The sequence below is a fragment of the Trichomycterus rosablanca genome, chromosome 6, assembly GCF_030014385.1.
Source record: "Trichomycterus rosablanca isolate fTriRos1 chromosome 6, fTriRos1.hap1, whole genome shotgun sequence".
Classification (NCBI taxonomy): Eukaryota; Metazoa; Chordata; class Actinopteri; order Siluriformes; family Trichomycteridae; genus Trichomycterus; species Trichomycterus rosablanca.
This window is the reverse complement of record NC_085993.1, coordinates 7,172,540-7,188,609: the sequence shown is the minus strand read 5'-3', so window position 1 is coordinate 7,188,609 and position 16,070 is coordinate 7,172,540. Positions and strand designations below refer to the sequence as shown.

General features: G+C 43.0%; 1 protein-coding gene across 3 annotated transcripts; it reads right to left on the bottom strand.

Moving 5' to 3' along the window:
- Positions 1-670: 670 nt before the first annotated feature.
- ubn2a (ubinuclein 2a) lies at positions 671-14,668 on the bottom strand. 3 transcript variants are annotated; one of them, XM_062997330.1, is made up of 16 exons: positions 14,226-14,668; positions 13,455-13,556; positions 12,542-12,670; positions 12,330-12,421; positions 10,913-11,066; positions 10,273-10,343; positions 9,860-9,989; positions 9,310-9,419; positions 8,856-8,966; positions 8,235-8,375; positions 6,571-6,618; positions 6,198-6,243; positions 4,677-6,101; positions 4,404-4,542; positions 3,643-3,711; positions 671-3,079 (listed from the first exon to the last, which is right to left on the bottom strand). In XM_062997330.1, the coding sequence occupies exons 1-16, from the start codon at positions 14,454-14,456 to the stop codon at positions 3,039-3,041; spliced, it is 3,039 nt and encodes a 1,012-aa protein (XP_062853400.1). In that variant the 5' UTR covers positions 14,457-14,668; the 3' UTR covers positions 671-3,038. The 3 variants fall into 3 exon arrangements, with proteins under 3 accessions (XP_062853400.1, XP_062853401.1, XP_062853403.1); XM_062997331.1 differs by lacking the exon at positions 3,643-3,711; XM_062997333.1 differs by lacking the exon at positions 13,455-13,556.
- Positions 14,669-16,070: the final 1,402 nt, after the last annotated feature.

The window sequence follows — 16,070 nt, the reverse complement described above, 5'->3', positions numbered from 1 at the left end:
CCATCTCTTCCTCTAAACATTGCACATGTGCCCCGCCATCCACGTGATCTTAGAGAAAGCATAATTCCTCTGACCCATCGTCCTCCTTTACATTTTACGTTTTCGGCATTTAGCAGACGCCTTTATCCAAAGCGACTTACACAATGAGCTGAACACAATGAGCAATTGAGGGTTAAGGGCCTTGCTCAGGGACCCAACAGTGGCAACTTGGTGCTGGCGGGGCTTGAACCGGCAACCTTCTGTTTACTAGTCCAGTACCTTAACCACTGAGCTATCACTGCCCTCCTTCTGTCCAAGTTCTGACGCCTGCATGCTCATTGTAAGAGCTTTGGAGGGTGAATGTGTACTTGGAGTTAACATGGAATTGATGCCCAGCCGTCCATGTGATCTTAGAGAAAGCATAATTCTTCTGACCAGTCGTCCTTCTTGTTACCCAATGTCCAGTTCTGATGCCTGAGTGCTCGTTGTAAGTGCTTTGGATGGTGAATATTTGTTCTGAGTTAACATGGGATTGATGCACTTTGTGATGACACATTTACCTCATAAACAGGATTAAAATGTAATAGATCCTTCACATGCACATTTTTGGGGGTTGGTTTTAATGTTTTGGCTCATTAGTGTAGATAATATGGATTATCAAAAAGCATAAATGACACTAACAGCAAAGCACTAATTTGTCATGTATTGTTTATCACTGAATTATGTGGATTTGGACACAACCATAGATCCTTGTAAGGTAGCATTTGTAGATCAACAAGAGAAAATAGGGAGTTTGTCTCATCTGTTGGGATAGGTTGCGGAGGACAAATTGGAAGTTACCCAATAATACAGCTACCCTATAATATAATCCACTTTTCTAGTATCTTCTGAACGGAGCAAACATTATGTTGTCATATAGGAAACCTTCTCAACACTCACAATATATTGAAAAATCAGATTTTGACTTTAAATATTAATTTTTGAGTAGCTACAATCCCGCACACACACAAATTAAATTCAAGTTTGATAAGCAGGTCCAGTGTGATATACAGCACCAAAACACTGAGCGACTGAGCAACAGGACACTCTTACACACCATATCCATCCTAACCTGTAAATATTCTGGATTATAGTTCTCTAGATTATATATATACAACTTTCTGCCAACAATCAACTCAAAAAAATAACAATAAAAGAATAAATATATGCACCATGTTAACGTGAAACAGCGACAGATTTAACAGTCTGGAGATGAAATCCAGTCCAATCTAAAACCTACTGAACTGCATGACCACCAGCTGCAACTAAATTAAAAAAAATTAGTTCTCTTCACCTCTTCCCTCCCACAGTGATTCAGGTCTTCTTCTGTAAACATAGCGACAAAATGACCATGATGGAACCTGCTCGCTCCTCACCTCACCTCACCTCACTTTATCCATTACCCCCCTCAGACCAGGAGAATTATTACTGTTAATTTAGTAACCTGTTGATATTTACCATGGAACAAGTGTAGCATTCTGAACCCAGCAAGATGAATGTGAAGTGGAATTATAAACTTTTAGGGGAACACTCTACAACTCCAGAGTCATTTATTTTAAAATGACAGGAGAAGGAAGACAGTTGTTTTAGTGGACATTACATTGTATTATGGACTACATTTTCCAGAATGTAACTGCGCTGAGTGGCCCTCCAGCTTCAACTACCCAATCTGAGAGGTGCTTGGTTAAAATTCTAAAATGGAACGGCACCCTCTCCAGGGTATTCGTGTCTTCTATTTCCCTGAGCAACCGAGCCCATCGTGACCCTGACCAGGATAAAGCAGTTGATGTACATTTTAATTCATTCTCCTGGGCAAATTCTGTAAGGTTATGAGGTTCCCTCTAATGGACTCACAGTTACATAAATGTCTGCATACATTTGTTAATAGGAATCAGGTCAGAAGATCAGCTGGATAGTGCAGCATCGTTTGTGTAAAAAACAGTTTTTAGTTTTCGTATCTTTATGTTTGGACTCATCATCCAGATTTAGTTTCATGGTCAGTCAGATTTAATTCTCCTCTAACGTGTCCCAATACTTTTACTCCATTCATGTTTCTTTCCATGACATGTAAGGCTCAAGTAGTGTTTGCAGAGAAGCAGCTCTATTATCATGATGCTTCCACCATCGTATTTTACTGTGGGTTTGGTGTTCTGGGTATTGTACGCATACGCAACCTTTTATTCTCTAAATATCACTGCTGATGAGTGTTTTTATTTATAAATAAATATTTTTTGTTATTTAAAAGCCATGATGGGTGTAAAAATGTGAAGGTTTTTTTTCCCTCTCGATTAAGCACACTCAATTTGTCTTCTGCTGCTGACGGATACCCAATTGCATCTGAGGCGAGCACGTCACTGTACACGCCTCTTCCGACACGTGCACAGCCCTCCTCTTCTCGCCCCTGCACTCTGCACAGGTTTCTGCACTCTTCATAATTCCACTCCTTATTCACCTTGCATTGTTATGAATGCTACACTTTTTGCCATGGTAAATATTCTACACTCTTCTGCCGATCACGGTCCTTATACAGCGTATGAAGATCCCACCCCACACATAGTCCGGCCCCCCACCCTGTAGATACGGTGGCCAGTTAGTATCTGCTGCAGGCACTGCCACTTGTGCCCACCAGATGGCACCCAGCCGACCGAGGAGCAGAACCGGGGAGTTCAGAATCTCGGCGTTGGTGTGGTAGCGGAATATTCTGCTGAGTGTCACATGGTACAATTTAGAGTGAAACAAGGTGAAGGTAGTACTGAGGTTTAGATTCTTCAAACATGTTGTTAAAGTATGATGCCTGTATGTAAAAATTCACGTGTACTCATTCATTTCAGTAACACATTTGGCTCCAGGTCTGAAGGGGTTAAAATAAAAGTAGGTAATTAGAGGAACGGCTCATTTATATCGATTAGGTCCAAACGCTCCACGCAAAAAGAAGCAACTCAGTTCCTCTTTATACTTCTAATCATCTAATAATGTTTTTTATATTTAATAACAGCTCTGTAACACTTTCTTTCATCATCTCATTTCCTCTTCGTGTCTCCGCCCTGGCTTTGGTTCAAATCTGCAAAAGAAAGAAAGAAAAAAAACTGAAAGATTTTGTTAAAAATTAATAAATCGACACAATCTGTACAAACGTGCAACTGAGTCTAATCTCGGCGTTCAGGTAAAGCAGCAGTCTAATGCACTAGTCTACCATCACAGAGTTAAAATCTCAGTCTTTGCTATCGACCTGGCTGGGCATCCTATCAGGCACAACTGGCTGTGCATGAGGAAGGAACGTGGATTGGACTTTACTGCTATTACTGCTGTCTGGTTGTGTCACCTGCACTAATTGTGGTGGTATATGTGGAGTTATGTGAGGTAAAAAAATGCACAACAGTCTCAGCTCTCTTCAGCCAGTGTGGGTGATACAAGCAACTAGAAGAATTGCAACAGGGGTTCGGGTTAAGCAACAAGTAGATAGGGAAAAATAGTGGGTGTAGATGGGAGTCTGCAATTTTAGCATCACATACTAAAATAAATAAATACAATAATTAGTGTATTTATTTAGCAGGGGATAAAAAAGCAGATGCAAAGGGAGAAATTGTAGCAGAAGGTGAAGAAAAGGAATGAGGGAGGTTTTACCTGAGAAAGCAAGCTGCAGATGAGGAGGAAGAGCAGCCTGAACACCTGACTGCAAACTCTTGAACAGGTCTGAAGGACAAAATCATGGATGAGGAGAAAGAAAAAGCAGGACAGAAAGCAAACGAGCGATCAGGAGAACATCAGCAAGCCAGCAAAAATGCAGCAAAGGCAGAAAGGAAGAAACACAAGCTGGAGGGAAAAGATGAAGCTCTTATAACTTCTAACGTTCTTCATGCATGTGTTTCTGTTCTTTTCTAGAGAAACTGAGATCATTTAAAGACCCAAACTCAACAATTAATTCAAAGCTTTAAAAATAAATAGATGTTTACTTTTCTGAATCATTGTGACATCAAAATCTCCCAAAAATGACTGAACCTACTAAATGTTGTAACCCCATTTCCAGAAAAAAGGCCTGATTTATGAAGGCTACAAAGATGATTGTCAATCCAACAGGTTCTCTCATCATTGCACAGGAGTTTGAATCCTTTAAGTGAATGTTGGTTTCTTTTTTATCTCGCTGACTAAGGCTGTTCTTGCCCAGACAACCAATTTGGCAGAATTTTTAATTAAAGTCTTCACTTTGTAATTCTAGGTAATTTAGTGTAGATTGATGGTAAAATAGTAATTATATCCATTCAAAATCAAATCCACAACAATAAACGCTTAAGGGGTGTAAATACTTACCGAGTACATACTGAACCGAGTACAAACTGGGACATTTTAAGTATCCAGCAATGAGACACACTGGCTTTGGTACTCACTCTGGGTGAGGGTGTATCCTGAGTTGGGTGGGTGTGAGGCTCTTCCCAGGGATGTGAAGTTAAGCAGAGGAAACTGGAAGGGCAGTGAGACGGGCACCAGGCCACCAAACACCCCCAAACCCATCGGTAGAGATGACACCTACACATAAAGAAGATTTGTCTTTTACTGATTCTGTAACAGAAACTGCCTCCTCTGTTTTAGCTCAAACAATCAAATAGACACAAAAATTTAATTCTATTATAGACACAAAAATGTAATTCTATTATCTGTACCTGGCTCAAAAGTGCAGAGTCAGTTGGAGTAGGCAGTCTTACGGCTGATGCATGATTGGTGGGGGTCTTGTTGCTTTGACTGGCACCTTCCACCGGCCTCTGTCTCTGCCCTTGATTGGACATGCTGGGTGAGAGGGTGAGATTACTGTCCTGCAGACTAGAACTGTGGGTTGCTGCTTTTGAGGCTGGACTAAAAGGTAGCTTAAATCCTTGTGGGTGGGGATGAGTGAGACCAGGGGTAGAGGCAGGTGTAGAAGTGGGAACAGAGGAAGGCCTGCCAATGGGGGAGAGGTGGGCAAGGCCAGAGGGCAGAGTGGGAAGAGAAGGGCGGTGGGTGGAGCCTGAAGTCAGAACAGAGGTGGGATTGGTGCTAGGTGACGCCTGGGTCGAAACAGAAAGGCAGTGGGTGGTGCTTGTGGGAGCTGGTGCAGGTGGGCGGAGGGTAACAGGGGAGGTTGTTGTCAAAACTGAAAGACAATGGGTGGAGCTTGGCTTGGCTGCAGGAGGGCGATTTGAGCTAGAAGTTGGTGGTGTTAAAACAAAAGGGCGATGCCCAGTGGCAGAAGACGGCGAGGCTGGACCCGGGGAACGGTAGGTAGGGCTAACCAGTGGTGGAGACTTTGCAGGAAGATGATTGTTGGAGCCAAAAGAGGGTGTAGCCATAGGAGGGTAGTGGGTGGGGCCGGAGGAGGAGGAAGAAGAAACAAAGAGGTGGCGGGTGGAACCAGGGGGTGTGGTTTGAGCAGGTGGGCGGTGTGTCAGTTTGACAACTGAAGCACTGCTGCTTTGGGAAGACTTAGTTAGCGTAGCTTGCATGGGTGTTATATAACCCTGCTGGTGGCTTCCAAACGAGGCTTTGTTTTGAAGGGGCGTGGTCACACTCTGGGGATTTTTGGGGTTTAACTGGCTGAGGTTAGAGTTTAAACACTGCTGCCCAGTACTGTCACATGATTTGTTAATCAAGTTCTTGAGCTTTTCAGGAGGGGGCGGAGTTCCCCCAGCCTTAATGTTAATCGCACTGATCGGCCTCTGCAGGGGTGTGGTTGTCTGTGGTGGGCGGGACTTAGCAGCAGGTGTGGTGTTCAAACTACTAATAGCAGATCTGTTAGCTGCAGTTGGTGCTTGTCTTTGCAGCGATGTGGCATCTTTCAATACGCTAGACGCTGAGGGTACCGACTGGGCGGGGCTCGTCGTGTGTGGGAGGGGCTTTGTGACTGCAGGTAAGGAGCAGGACATGCTGGGGGTGGAGTTTGGCTTTACACCGTTCACAGAATTCTGCAGCAGAGACATGGCCTGAGCGATGGAGTCCAGGGAGTTGGTGGCCAGATCCTCGTCCAGTGAATCAGACGAACAGAACATCTCAGAAGTCGAGTGTATAGAGAAAGAGGTGGAGCTTAATGCAGTTTCCTGGGTCGATCCCACCTCCTATGATGCAAAAAGTTTGGTTACACCTGGATTTTGTGACAATATGTGGCGGAAATCAGAAATAAACAGAATCTTGTTAATAACACACTGGTTTACCTTAATTCTTGTCAGTCTGGGGGTTAAAATGATTTTCTTCTTCCCTCTAAACACACACACACACACACACACACACACACACACACAGAGGTAACAGCATGTTTCCACTGTTTCATCTCATATACATATACTGTACATACACCCACTGGCCACTCAATTAAGAACACCTTAATCTTTATCACTCTCCAATCAGTCAGACATGAATTAAGAGCTTCAGTTCAAGTTTCAAATGCTGATCACCAAGAGGCAGTGCAAGAGAGTTTATCCAAAACAGGGGCAAAGCCAAAACAGAAACCCAGCAACAGCAAAAAGTGGGGTCATTGCTGTAAGTATGTATGTGTGAGTGTGTGTGTGTGTGTGTGTGTGTACTTACAGGTCGGTGAGGTGACCGTGTGCCGTACGACTTTCCTTAAACAGCATCCTGTCACAAACACACAACAATCAAATCAAAGTTTGTCTTCCTCCCAACCCTGGCTGATCCATGTACTCTGCAGACAATGGGTGTGGCAAATAATTCTGACACCTGCGCTAAGTATGAAGTTTCTGCCACACCCATTGCTGATACATGTATGAAATAAATGATATGCTTTGAGGGAAAGGTTTCAGTAAGGCCTTTTCCTGTTTCAGCATTTAGTAATAATTAGGAATAATAAGACAAGTAAAACTACTGTCTTTATATTTTTGCCCCAGCAAATTTGCAGAACTTTTACATTAACAGCATTTAGCAAATGGTTTTATCCAAAGAATCGTACAACTCGAGCATTTGAAGTAAGGGCCTTGCTCAGGGTGCCAGAAGTGGCAACCTGGCAGTGGTAGGGCTTGAACCAGCGACCTTCTTCACTAGTCCAGTACCCTAACCCTAACCACTGTGCTACCAATGTCAGAAAACCCACAAATTTGCAAATGTATACAAGTGTGTCTATGTGTTGTATGCAGGTAAGGAAACTCCAGTGTGCCTGTGGGAATTTGCGCCCCAACATCATTGTTGGCCAGGCACGAATATTGGCTGTGCAGGCAAATTTGAGCGCAGGCTATATGGACCATGCTTCAGGCACATGGTCACAGTTGTAACTAGAGATGCATGAGTACCGATACTGGTATTGGGTATTTGCCCGATACCGCGCTCATTAACTTGTACTCGTACTCGCAAACGAGGCTCCGATACTAAACATCCGATACCGTGTGCCTAGTGCACGTTGCTGCGTTATGCCTAGTTCACACTACACGATTTTTGCCCTGATTTTCGCTCGGCGACCGGATCGAGTTTTCTAGCACGTCAGATATCTGATCTGAGATGTGCGACTGGCAATGAGTGACATGTCGAACAGCCAATGAGAACGCAGGATACGGTGTGAAGGGAAACGCAGGAGAGGAGTGTAAACAGGTGGGACAGGGGGATGATATAGTTTATATCAGAATACATCGGCACACACACACGTTTTACAGTATTTCTGACCTGATCGTTCTCTACAAAACATAACAACAAAACACCAACATTGCAAAAATATGAATTAACCTCCAACTCACTACAGAACAATCCATGCTATTCGTGTTGCCAAATCCACTCAGATTCATTTATTTTTCCTCCTTGATTTCATCACATCAGCGCACAAACACTTTGATCTCTCGCTACTTGTTGATGTGCATTTTTGGACGTGGTATCATTAAACCCCTCGTCACTTCTCACGTGTGTTTTTGTTTTCAAAAACGGTATTCTAAATAGGTATTGGTATCGGTATCGGCAAGTACAAAAATACATGTACTTGTACTTGTCCTCGGTTGGGAAAAAATGGTATTGATGCATCCCTAGTTGTAACTGAACAGGAAAGGGCCTTCCCTAAACTGTTGCTACAAAACATATAATAGATGCTATTGTTTATTATTGATAATTAGGAGGGGTATCCACAAACCTTTGGCCATATACGTAGTGTATTTGGCATAACGTAATGTGTCAGTGATTAGTTCAATACTCAACTTTCTTTGGGAAAAAAAAAAAACACACCTGTTCATCTCACACACTCGCTCACACCCACTCACCTGGCCTGCATCCAGCCTTTGGGCCAAAGTGGTTTAACCTCTGTCTCCAAAAAATTTTTGAGGTAGTCCTCTACAGAGAGGGAGCTCTTCTCCTGCTCATAACACTTCAACTTCACCTGCACCAGGTTACATAACAGGGCTCTACAACACACACACACACACACACACAGGTATGTCAGAATGAAAGGACAATGACATCATTATTATTAAAAAACACAACCTGCCGCTCAGGTGGCGCAGCGGTAAAGTACGCTAGCACACCAGAGTTGGGGTTTCGAATACAACGTATTGAATCTCAGCTCTGCCTTCCGACTGGGCGGCTGCATGAACAACGATTGGCTGTTGTTCAGGGTTAGAAGTAAAAAGTCGGATCATAGGTCCTCATAACTGGTGCAACTGCGGCCCCTGCTGGCGCCTGCACAGGGCTGAGGAATAATGCTGATGGGGGTGTGGCCCTCCGTACACAGCGTCCATTAGTGTATGAACTCGACTCGTGCAGGTGAAAAATGCAGTCTGTACTGACTGTACATGCAGGAGGAGGCGTCTGTCAGTTGAGAGGCGTCCTCAGTCAGCGGTGAAGGGTCGAATCAGTATAGAGGACATGCACACATGCAGGTTTACCTGAGTTTATCATCCCAGATGAATTTCTTGCGTGGTCCCACCGGTCTCCTCCCGGGCTTTTCTTCATCTTCATCTTCTGATCCGTTCTGCTCTCCATCCTCCAACTGCTGCCTGATCAGCACACACAGTTCTATTAGAAAGACCGATAATGTGTTCTCATGTGTGTTCATGCCAGCCGATGCAGGTCTCTGATGTTTACCACACTAAAGAAAACTAAGTAGCTGTGAGGGAACTGGTCTGTTGGATCTACAGGAGCTGATCTGATCTAGGCGTCATACATAATTTGCATAAAGCTGAGAAAATCCCATATTTCTAAATGTGTTTCCTGTAGAACAAGCGAGATGTAAGGATGCACCCATATTTCCGTAGTAGGACTACGGTTTGTACTGAGTTTGGTTTTGGATTAAAATGATTAAAAGGCGGAGGAGAAGAGATGAAGGAGGGATAAACGTACTTAGCTGTTACTTTAGCCATGCAGTCCATGTTGTATCTGGCTGTTTGTTCAGGCATCACGCTGCACACAGCTAACTTCAGCATCAGCAGAGGAGTACGCAGACAATAGTCCTGACACACACACACACACACAATACAAAAGTGTGCTCAGTGACAGAGTGCATGCCGGTGTATATGTACAATAACATGACAAGCGTTTTGTTTAAGCAAAAATATGTGAACACATCCTCTAGAGGGAAGAGATTTCTGCACAAATTCTACTTATTTACTGAATTTAAATGCTTGATGAATCGAATTAATAAAATAAAATGTTGAATGTGCCATTATGTTTGTTCGAGGACACATTTACTATTCCTATTGAAATTTTACATCCTGTAAATAAAAAGTAATTGTGCAATTCTGTCTGTAGAATTTTTCCTCTGTAGAGGAGTTAAGTTCACTTACTCCCTTTCAAAATATATTTATAAACAAGCAGCCCTGGAAACGTGAATGTGTACATATACGTACGTGTGTGTGTGTGTACGTGTGTGTGTGTGTGTGTGTGTGTGTACCTGGATGTTGAGGCTGAGTTTTTTGAGGCGTTTGAGTAAAGCCTCTTTGTTACAGGGGACGAAGGCCTCGAGATGAGAGTAGACAGCAGATTGAATAGAGAAAGGTTGTTCTCGTACCTGCAGCTCTATACTGTAAAGAAGCAGAGAGAGAGAGAGGGAGGAGTCAGCAGAGCGCCACGCCTTACTGCTGTCTACACACACTTGAACTTGCTGTTGTGAAAAATTCAGGAGCCTGTTGAGCTTACATAAACAAGCACATGAACATCAGAGGCTGAGGGTAATTTCACTATACATCCACAGACGTGTCTGCACACTTTACACTTCACTCATCAACAGCAGCATGAGAAGAATCTCGAATTCAACACAAACATGCATGTAGAATTATTGGGTTTTGTTCCAGTACTCATACTCACTCCAGTAAGATGTTATTCATATCCATAGTGAAGAACTTCTTCCTCCCTTCTATATCAAACTGGCTCGATGCCTATAATGAAGAAAGCACAAGTTTATATGACCATTCGTCACTCATAATCAGGTCTTCTACAAACTTAAGGAAAAAATCAAATGCTTGGGTGCATATGCGATGAGGCAACATCACAAAGATCTTCTAACGTCTGTGCTATCAACCTGGCCCGGGCATCCAACTGACACTGATTGGTGTCTGAGGAAGGAAAACTGACTTGGTTTTTCATAGGTTGAGACGCTTTAACAGGGGGTGTGTGACTCACTGAAGGGCACAGTAAGCAATATGGCTCGCTATGAAAATGGGAAGCAAAGACACCTACTGTCTGGTCCAGGTGCCCACAGAAGCAGTTTAAGAATACAGAGATGATAACGTGTTCTCTGAAGAGGTGGGCGCTAGCCTGCAGACCTTCTCAGCTACAGTGGGTGTCATCCAACACAATGGGAAATGGGCACGACTGAATCCTAACACCTTTTTCTCTCTCTATTTTTTTTTATTCAGATCTACCCTTCTAGCTCTTTTCTGTCCTGTAATATGAGTGCACAACCATAAAGGCTGTAACTGAATTATAATAATCTGAAACATCTCACCTCACGCAGATCTTTGATGCGTTTCACCAGGGGGGCTGGCAGACCTTCAGGTAAAGGTGGAGTATCCTTTCTAACAGCAATACTCTGCAGCAGGGCCGCTAAGTTTATCGAGTCATTCCACATCTTTCTCTTCTTCTTCTCCGGACACCACGCACTGAGGGGGGAAAAAGAGTTTTATTAAATGATAAAATTGTACAGAATCAGATGAACTTACAAAAGAATCTCAGTACCATGGGTGATCGGGCCTTCTGTTCTGCTGCCCCTCGCCTTTGGAATGCCCTCCCTGACCATTTGAGGGCACCACAGACGATTGGGACTTTTAAGAAGAGACTCAAAACCTTTCTTTTTAGCAGAACTTATGAATAGTTTTAAATTTATGTAGTGATTGTGGCTATTTTATTTATTTATTTATTTATTTATTATTTGTAGTGATGTATTTTATCTTATGGCACTTTTGGCAGATTTGTACACAAATGTAAAGTGCGTTACAAATTAAATGTATTATTATTATTATTAAAGTGGAAAATGGGTGCAAAATGGGTAGAACGTCTAAAAGGAATAAAGTCTTAAACTTATAGTCAAACAAGCAGCCAGGGCTCAAAGCATAGCAATTACATGACCTGTCTTTGATTACAGCAATTACTACCAAGAACCAAATTGCCTTTGGAAGCAACACTGGACCAGAAACTATCAGGACCCTACTGGATCAAGTGTCCATGGCTGAGAGGCCAAACAAGATTAACATGCACAATGACAAGCATCATCTAGATTAATGTAAAGCATACCGCTGTTGGACAATTAAGTTTATCTGGCAGTTTGAAGGAAACATCTGAGTGTGGCAGATACCAGGAGAAACCTAATGGCTATGTTTGATAGTTTCCACCACTTTGTGTCAGTGAAGCAAATTTAAATGCTAGAGCATACAGTGATCTTTTAAAAAATCTAACCTCGGGGTAACAGTTCAGGGAATGTTCTTTCGGTATGGCAATGCCCTTGTGCACAAAGTGAGTATAAAGAAATGATTTGCTGATGTGTGTCCCAACCGCTGCAGGCAACTGGGTTGTGCAGAAGGCAGGGGTCACCAGAGTGCCCGGGGGAGATGAGCATATCCAAAATTAGAACTGGGTTATCTCTTCTAGCTGGTTTTCTTATTTAGAAGACATTCAGATGTTTATATTCTGACTATGAGGAACAACTTCCTGTATCCTCTTGTGTCTGAATGGAAGTTCGATAGATAGATCACTTTATTAATCCACAAGGGACAGTCAAGTTGTTTTTTTTTGATAGATAGATAGTTTATCCCAACAGGCAAGTTCCAATATCTAGTGGAAAACTTCTGAGGAAAGTGGAGAATGATGTGGAGGCAGCATGTTAATTCTGTACTACTGGCCGTGTAGTGTGTAAAGAAAATACCCACCCTGGTGTGGCGAGCTGATTATTCTTCATATTCTTCTCATCGATTTCAGCTTGGTCATTCCTATCCTCCTTCTTCAGCTCAGAATCGTCCTCCTTTAAAGAAAAATGCTTCCCTTTAACATCATAATCTTTATTTGGTGATTAAACAGCACAATGCTTGGTCCTGCCCACCACTGGAGGAACGACAGAGGAATAAAATATGTTCATACTCACCCTGTTCTGCCTGCTTCTCTCAGTGTCACTGCTCTCTGACTCTGAAGTATTCCGAAACTGCAAGGTGCCCGTGTTGATGTAGAAGCCGCCCAGCTTAGTGGAGAGAGACGAAGGGACCAGCTCGTCATACTGCACGATAACAAAACATTGACAATAATTCAATACACATCAATACACACAAGAGAGAGGATTATTAATGCTCCACGCTACACAGGACAGGCCAAGATGAGAATGATATTCTGAGAGGCACAGCAGTTGCTAGAATGTTACAGGTGTGAAAAACAGCCAGGCTGGTTCGAGCTGACAGAAAGGATCTTTACATTCGCTGGGACCAGACCATCAAACCATGAAACAGATGAGCTACAACAGTAGAGAATGACATTACATTTTCACTTCTGTCAGACCAGAACATGAATTTGAAGATACAGTGGGCACAGGCTCACTAAAACTGTAAGACTTCCAGAAGATCGAAGAAACATCTCGATCTGGGTCAGAATTCCATGCAAACAGTATAAATCCATGGATTCAACTTGCTTGAGATGTTTTCTCGGCACATGTTGACCTCCTAATACCAGTCTAGCATAGTCTGAATAGTGTCTTTAGGCACACATCATCTCGAATTGGTTTCATCAACATGATGATGAATTCAGTGGCCTCCCCAGTCACCAGATCGGAATGAAATGGGGCACCTTTGGGATGTGGTAGAACATTAATGTGCAGCTGACATAATGTAACCATAATCCATGGTACAAAAACTGAGGGTGAGAAAAGTGTGTTCTACCCAGTATTAGTTCAGTGTTCCTTTTGAAGTGACCAGTAAGTGTGAAATGTCAATCAAATTTTCAATCAATCAATCTAAATGACTAAAGAACAAAAACAAAAAACAACTATTTACAAGTATTTGGACACTCACAGCTTCAGAGTTATCAATAAATGAGTCGCTCTCATCGTATCCAAAACCGATATCGATCAGATCCTGAACCCGGTCCTGACGTTTCTTCTTGCACACTGAACCCTAAGGGAAAGTGAAATTAAACACAAACAAGCTGACTTTACAACATCTCTGTTTATGGTGAGATTGTGAAAGGACAGCAGAAAGTTTGTGATTGTGAGTTTATGAACTCATGAGTCATGAATATTAACCCCAATTGTGAAGGTTTGGCTTCAACTTAAAATTCACCCAAAGAAGTGTAGCATCATGACCAGATATTGTTTGTTTGTTTACTAGGATTTTAAAGTCATGTTTTACACTTTGGTTACATTCATGACAGGAACGATAGTCACTCCTTACACAAGATTCATCAGTTCACAAAGTTATATCGAACACAGTCATGGACAATTTTATATCTCCAATTCACCTCACTTGCACGTCTTTGGACTGTGGGAGGAAACCGGAGCTCCCGGAGGAAATCCACGCAGACATGGGGAGAACATGCAAACTCCACACAGAAAGGACCCGGACCGCCCCACCTGGGGATCGAACCCAGAACCTTCTTGCTGTGAGGAGACAGTGCTACCCACTGAGCCACCAGATATTATAAACATCCAACACTGTCTGATGATGACTGACCACCTAAGCTGGGACAGAAGCACTGAAACCTGTAGAACATTTTAACTACTTTTATTCCTGACTGTACTAAAACTCTTCTGCATGTTGTCAGGTGTGTCAGTAGGTAAACAGTACCTGGATGAGCTCGGTGTAGCTGAACTCAGGTGAGCGTAGATCCGAAGGTTCAGAGAGTCTCAGCTTCAGCCTCACAGTTTTGCCCTGCTCCAAAGCTCCGGCTCCAGCCTCCCGGCTCAGGCTGGGCTCGGTGTCCGGCTCCAGGCGCCGTTTCCTGGGCTCAGCCGGTGGAGAGAGCGCGGCGGTGCAGGCCGACACGGTGACAAAGGCCAGTGTTGTGTGTTCGGCCATTTACAGCTCGGTCACTCTCACTTCACCGCTCCCTCTCCGCCGAGCTCCTCCACACAGAGATCCAGCAGCTCTCTCCCTTACACCGTAATCGTCCCGCTCATCAGCAGCGGCTCTCGGTGTGAGAACAGAGCGGAATTATGCTGCACTTCATCCGCTCTTCCATCCTCTCGGTTCGGCTCGGATTGACGGTTTTCCTCACTCAGCCATCTTGGCTTTTAGGAAACAGTAAATAAAATTAACACCGACAAGGTCACTGCGCATGCGCCCAAACTCCACACACCAGCGCATCCAATCAGGATTGACATTTTGACGTTGAGTCGCAGCTCAGTCTCGTCGATACTCAAACTTCACGATACGATACATTTTCCATACAGGATAGGTCAGGGGGGGGGGTTCAAACTTTTTTTCAAGCGACCTACATTTTGTCCATGATTTATACCGCGACCCAAGCAACACAAACAATGCATCAAAACAAAACACAAAACGAAATATACTTAATGAAGTTAATCTGGTCCCACTGTAGTTTACAAGGTGTAGCGTAAAGCTTCCACAAGGGGGCGTTCGTGTGCAAGTTCATGTGCATGTTTAATTATTATTATTTTTCTCTGCGACCCATTTTTGGCTCAAAACGCACCCACAGTATAATGAAATTCTTTCTAAGCTATGGTCAGAGCGCAGGGTCAGCCATCTTACGGCGCCACTGGAGCAGACAGGGTTAAGGGTCCAACAGCGGCTGCATAAAAAATCCAGCCAGGACACAGTCGCTGTACGCTGATGAGCCAAAACATTAGGACAGCCTATTCTGTAGCTCTGGTGCATGTGAGTGTGAAGTTGAGCTGATGGTAAATGCAGATGATCTGATTAGCATAAAGACCTGAGGGACTTTGAAAATTACCAGATTGTCTGTTGATCAAACTACAGACTCCTGTTTTCTCAAGAATCGTTTAATCTGTCTGGTATGTGTGCATCTTGACCTGGAGAAGAGATGAACCACGGGGCAGACATTTACCTACAACAAGAGATAATTTTAATTTTCCATCATTTTAGTCATTTCCAGTTCCCTATTACAGTGTTCCTTCTGGTTTCTTTTCTTCTTGACAATGTGAACCATTTCATTGCTGTAAAGCAACTTATTATTATATAGTATTAAAGCCAACTGAGCACCTAAGAGTTCCTAAACCTAAAACGTTCAAAGGGGGGACAAGAAACGTAACACAGGTAAATAAAGATATGTATTTACTCTACACTGTGTGTCCCTACCTTGTTCACAAAGCTTCAGGAGAGAACCAGACTCACTGTGACTTTAACCAGAATATAGAGATTTTTAAAAAATATAAATATGTCATATCAGACACAACCAATAAAAAACAGTTATCTTTTCACACCACTGGTATTGTACATAAACTACATTAATACTGGTCTAAAGAGAACACAAACCAGCAGTTCAAAACCCTGGTGTCAGGACCCCACATATGGTAGTTTGAGACATAGAAATGTTTTAAATTATAAAAAGCATTTTAGTGTGTATGCATTTAGTTTTTCTATGTTCTAATTTTAATTATTTGGTTTGCAATTTTTTGCCTCTGCTGTATCAGTAAGATTTTGTCTGCTCGC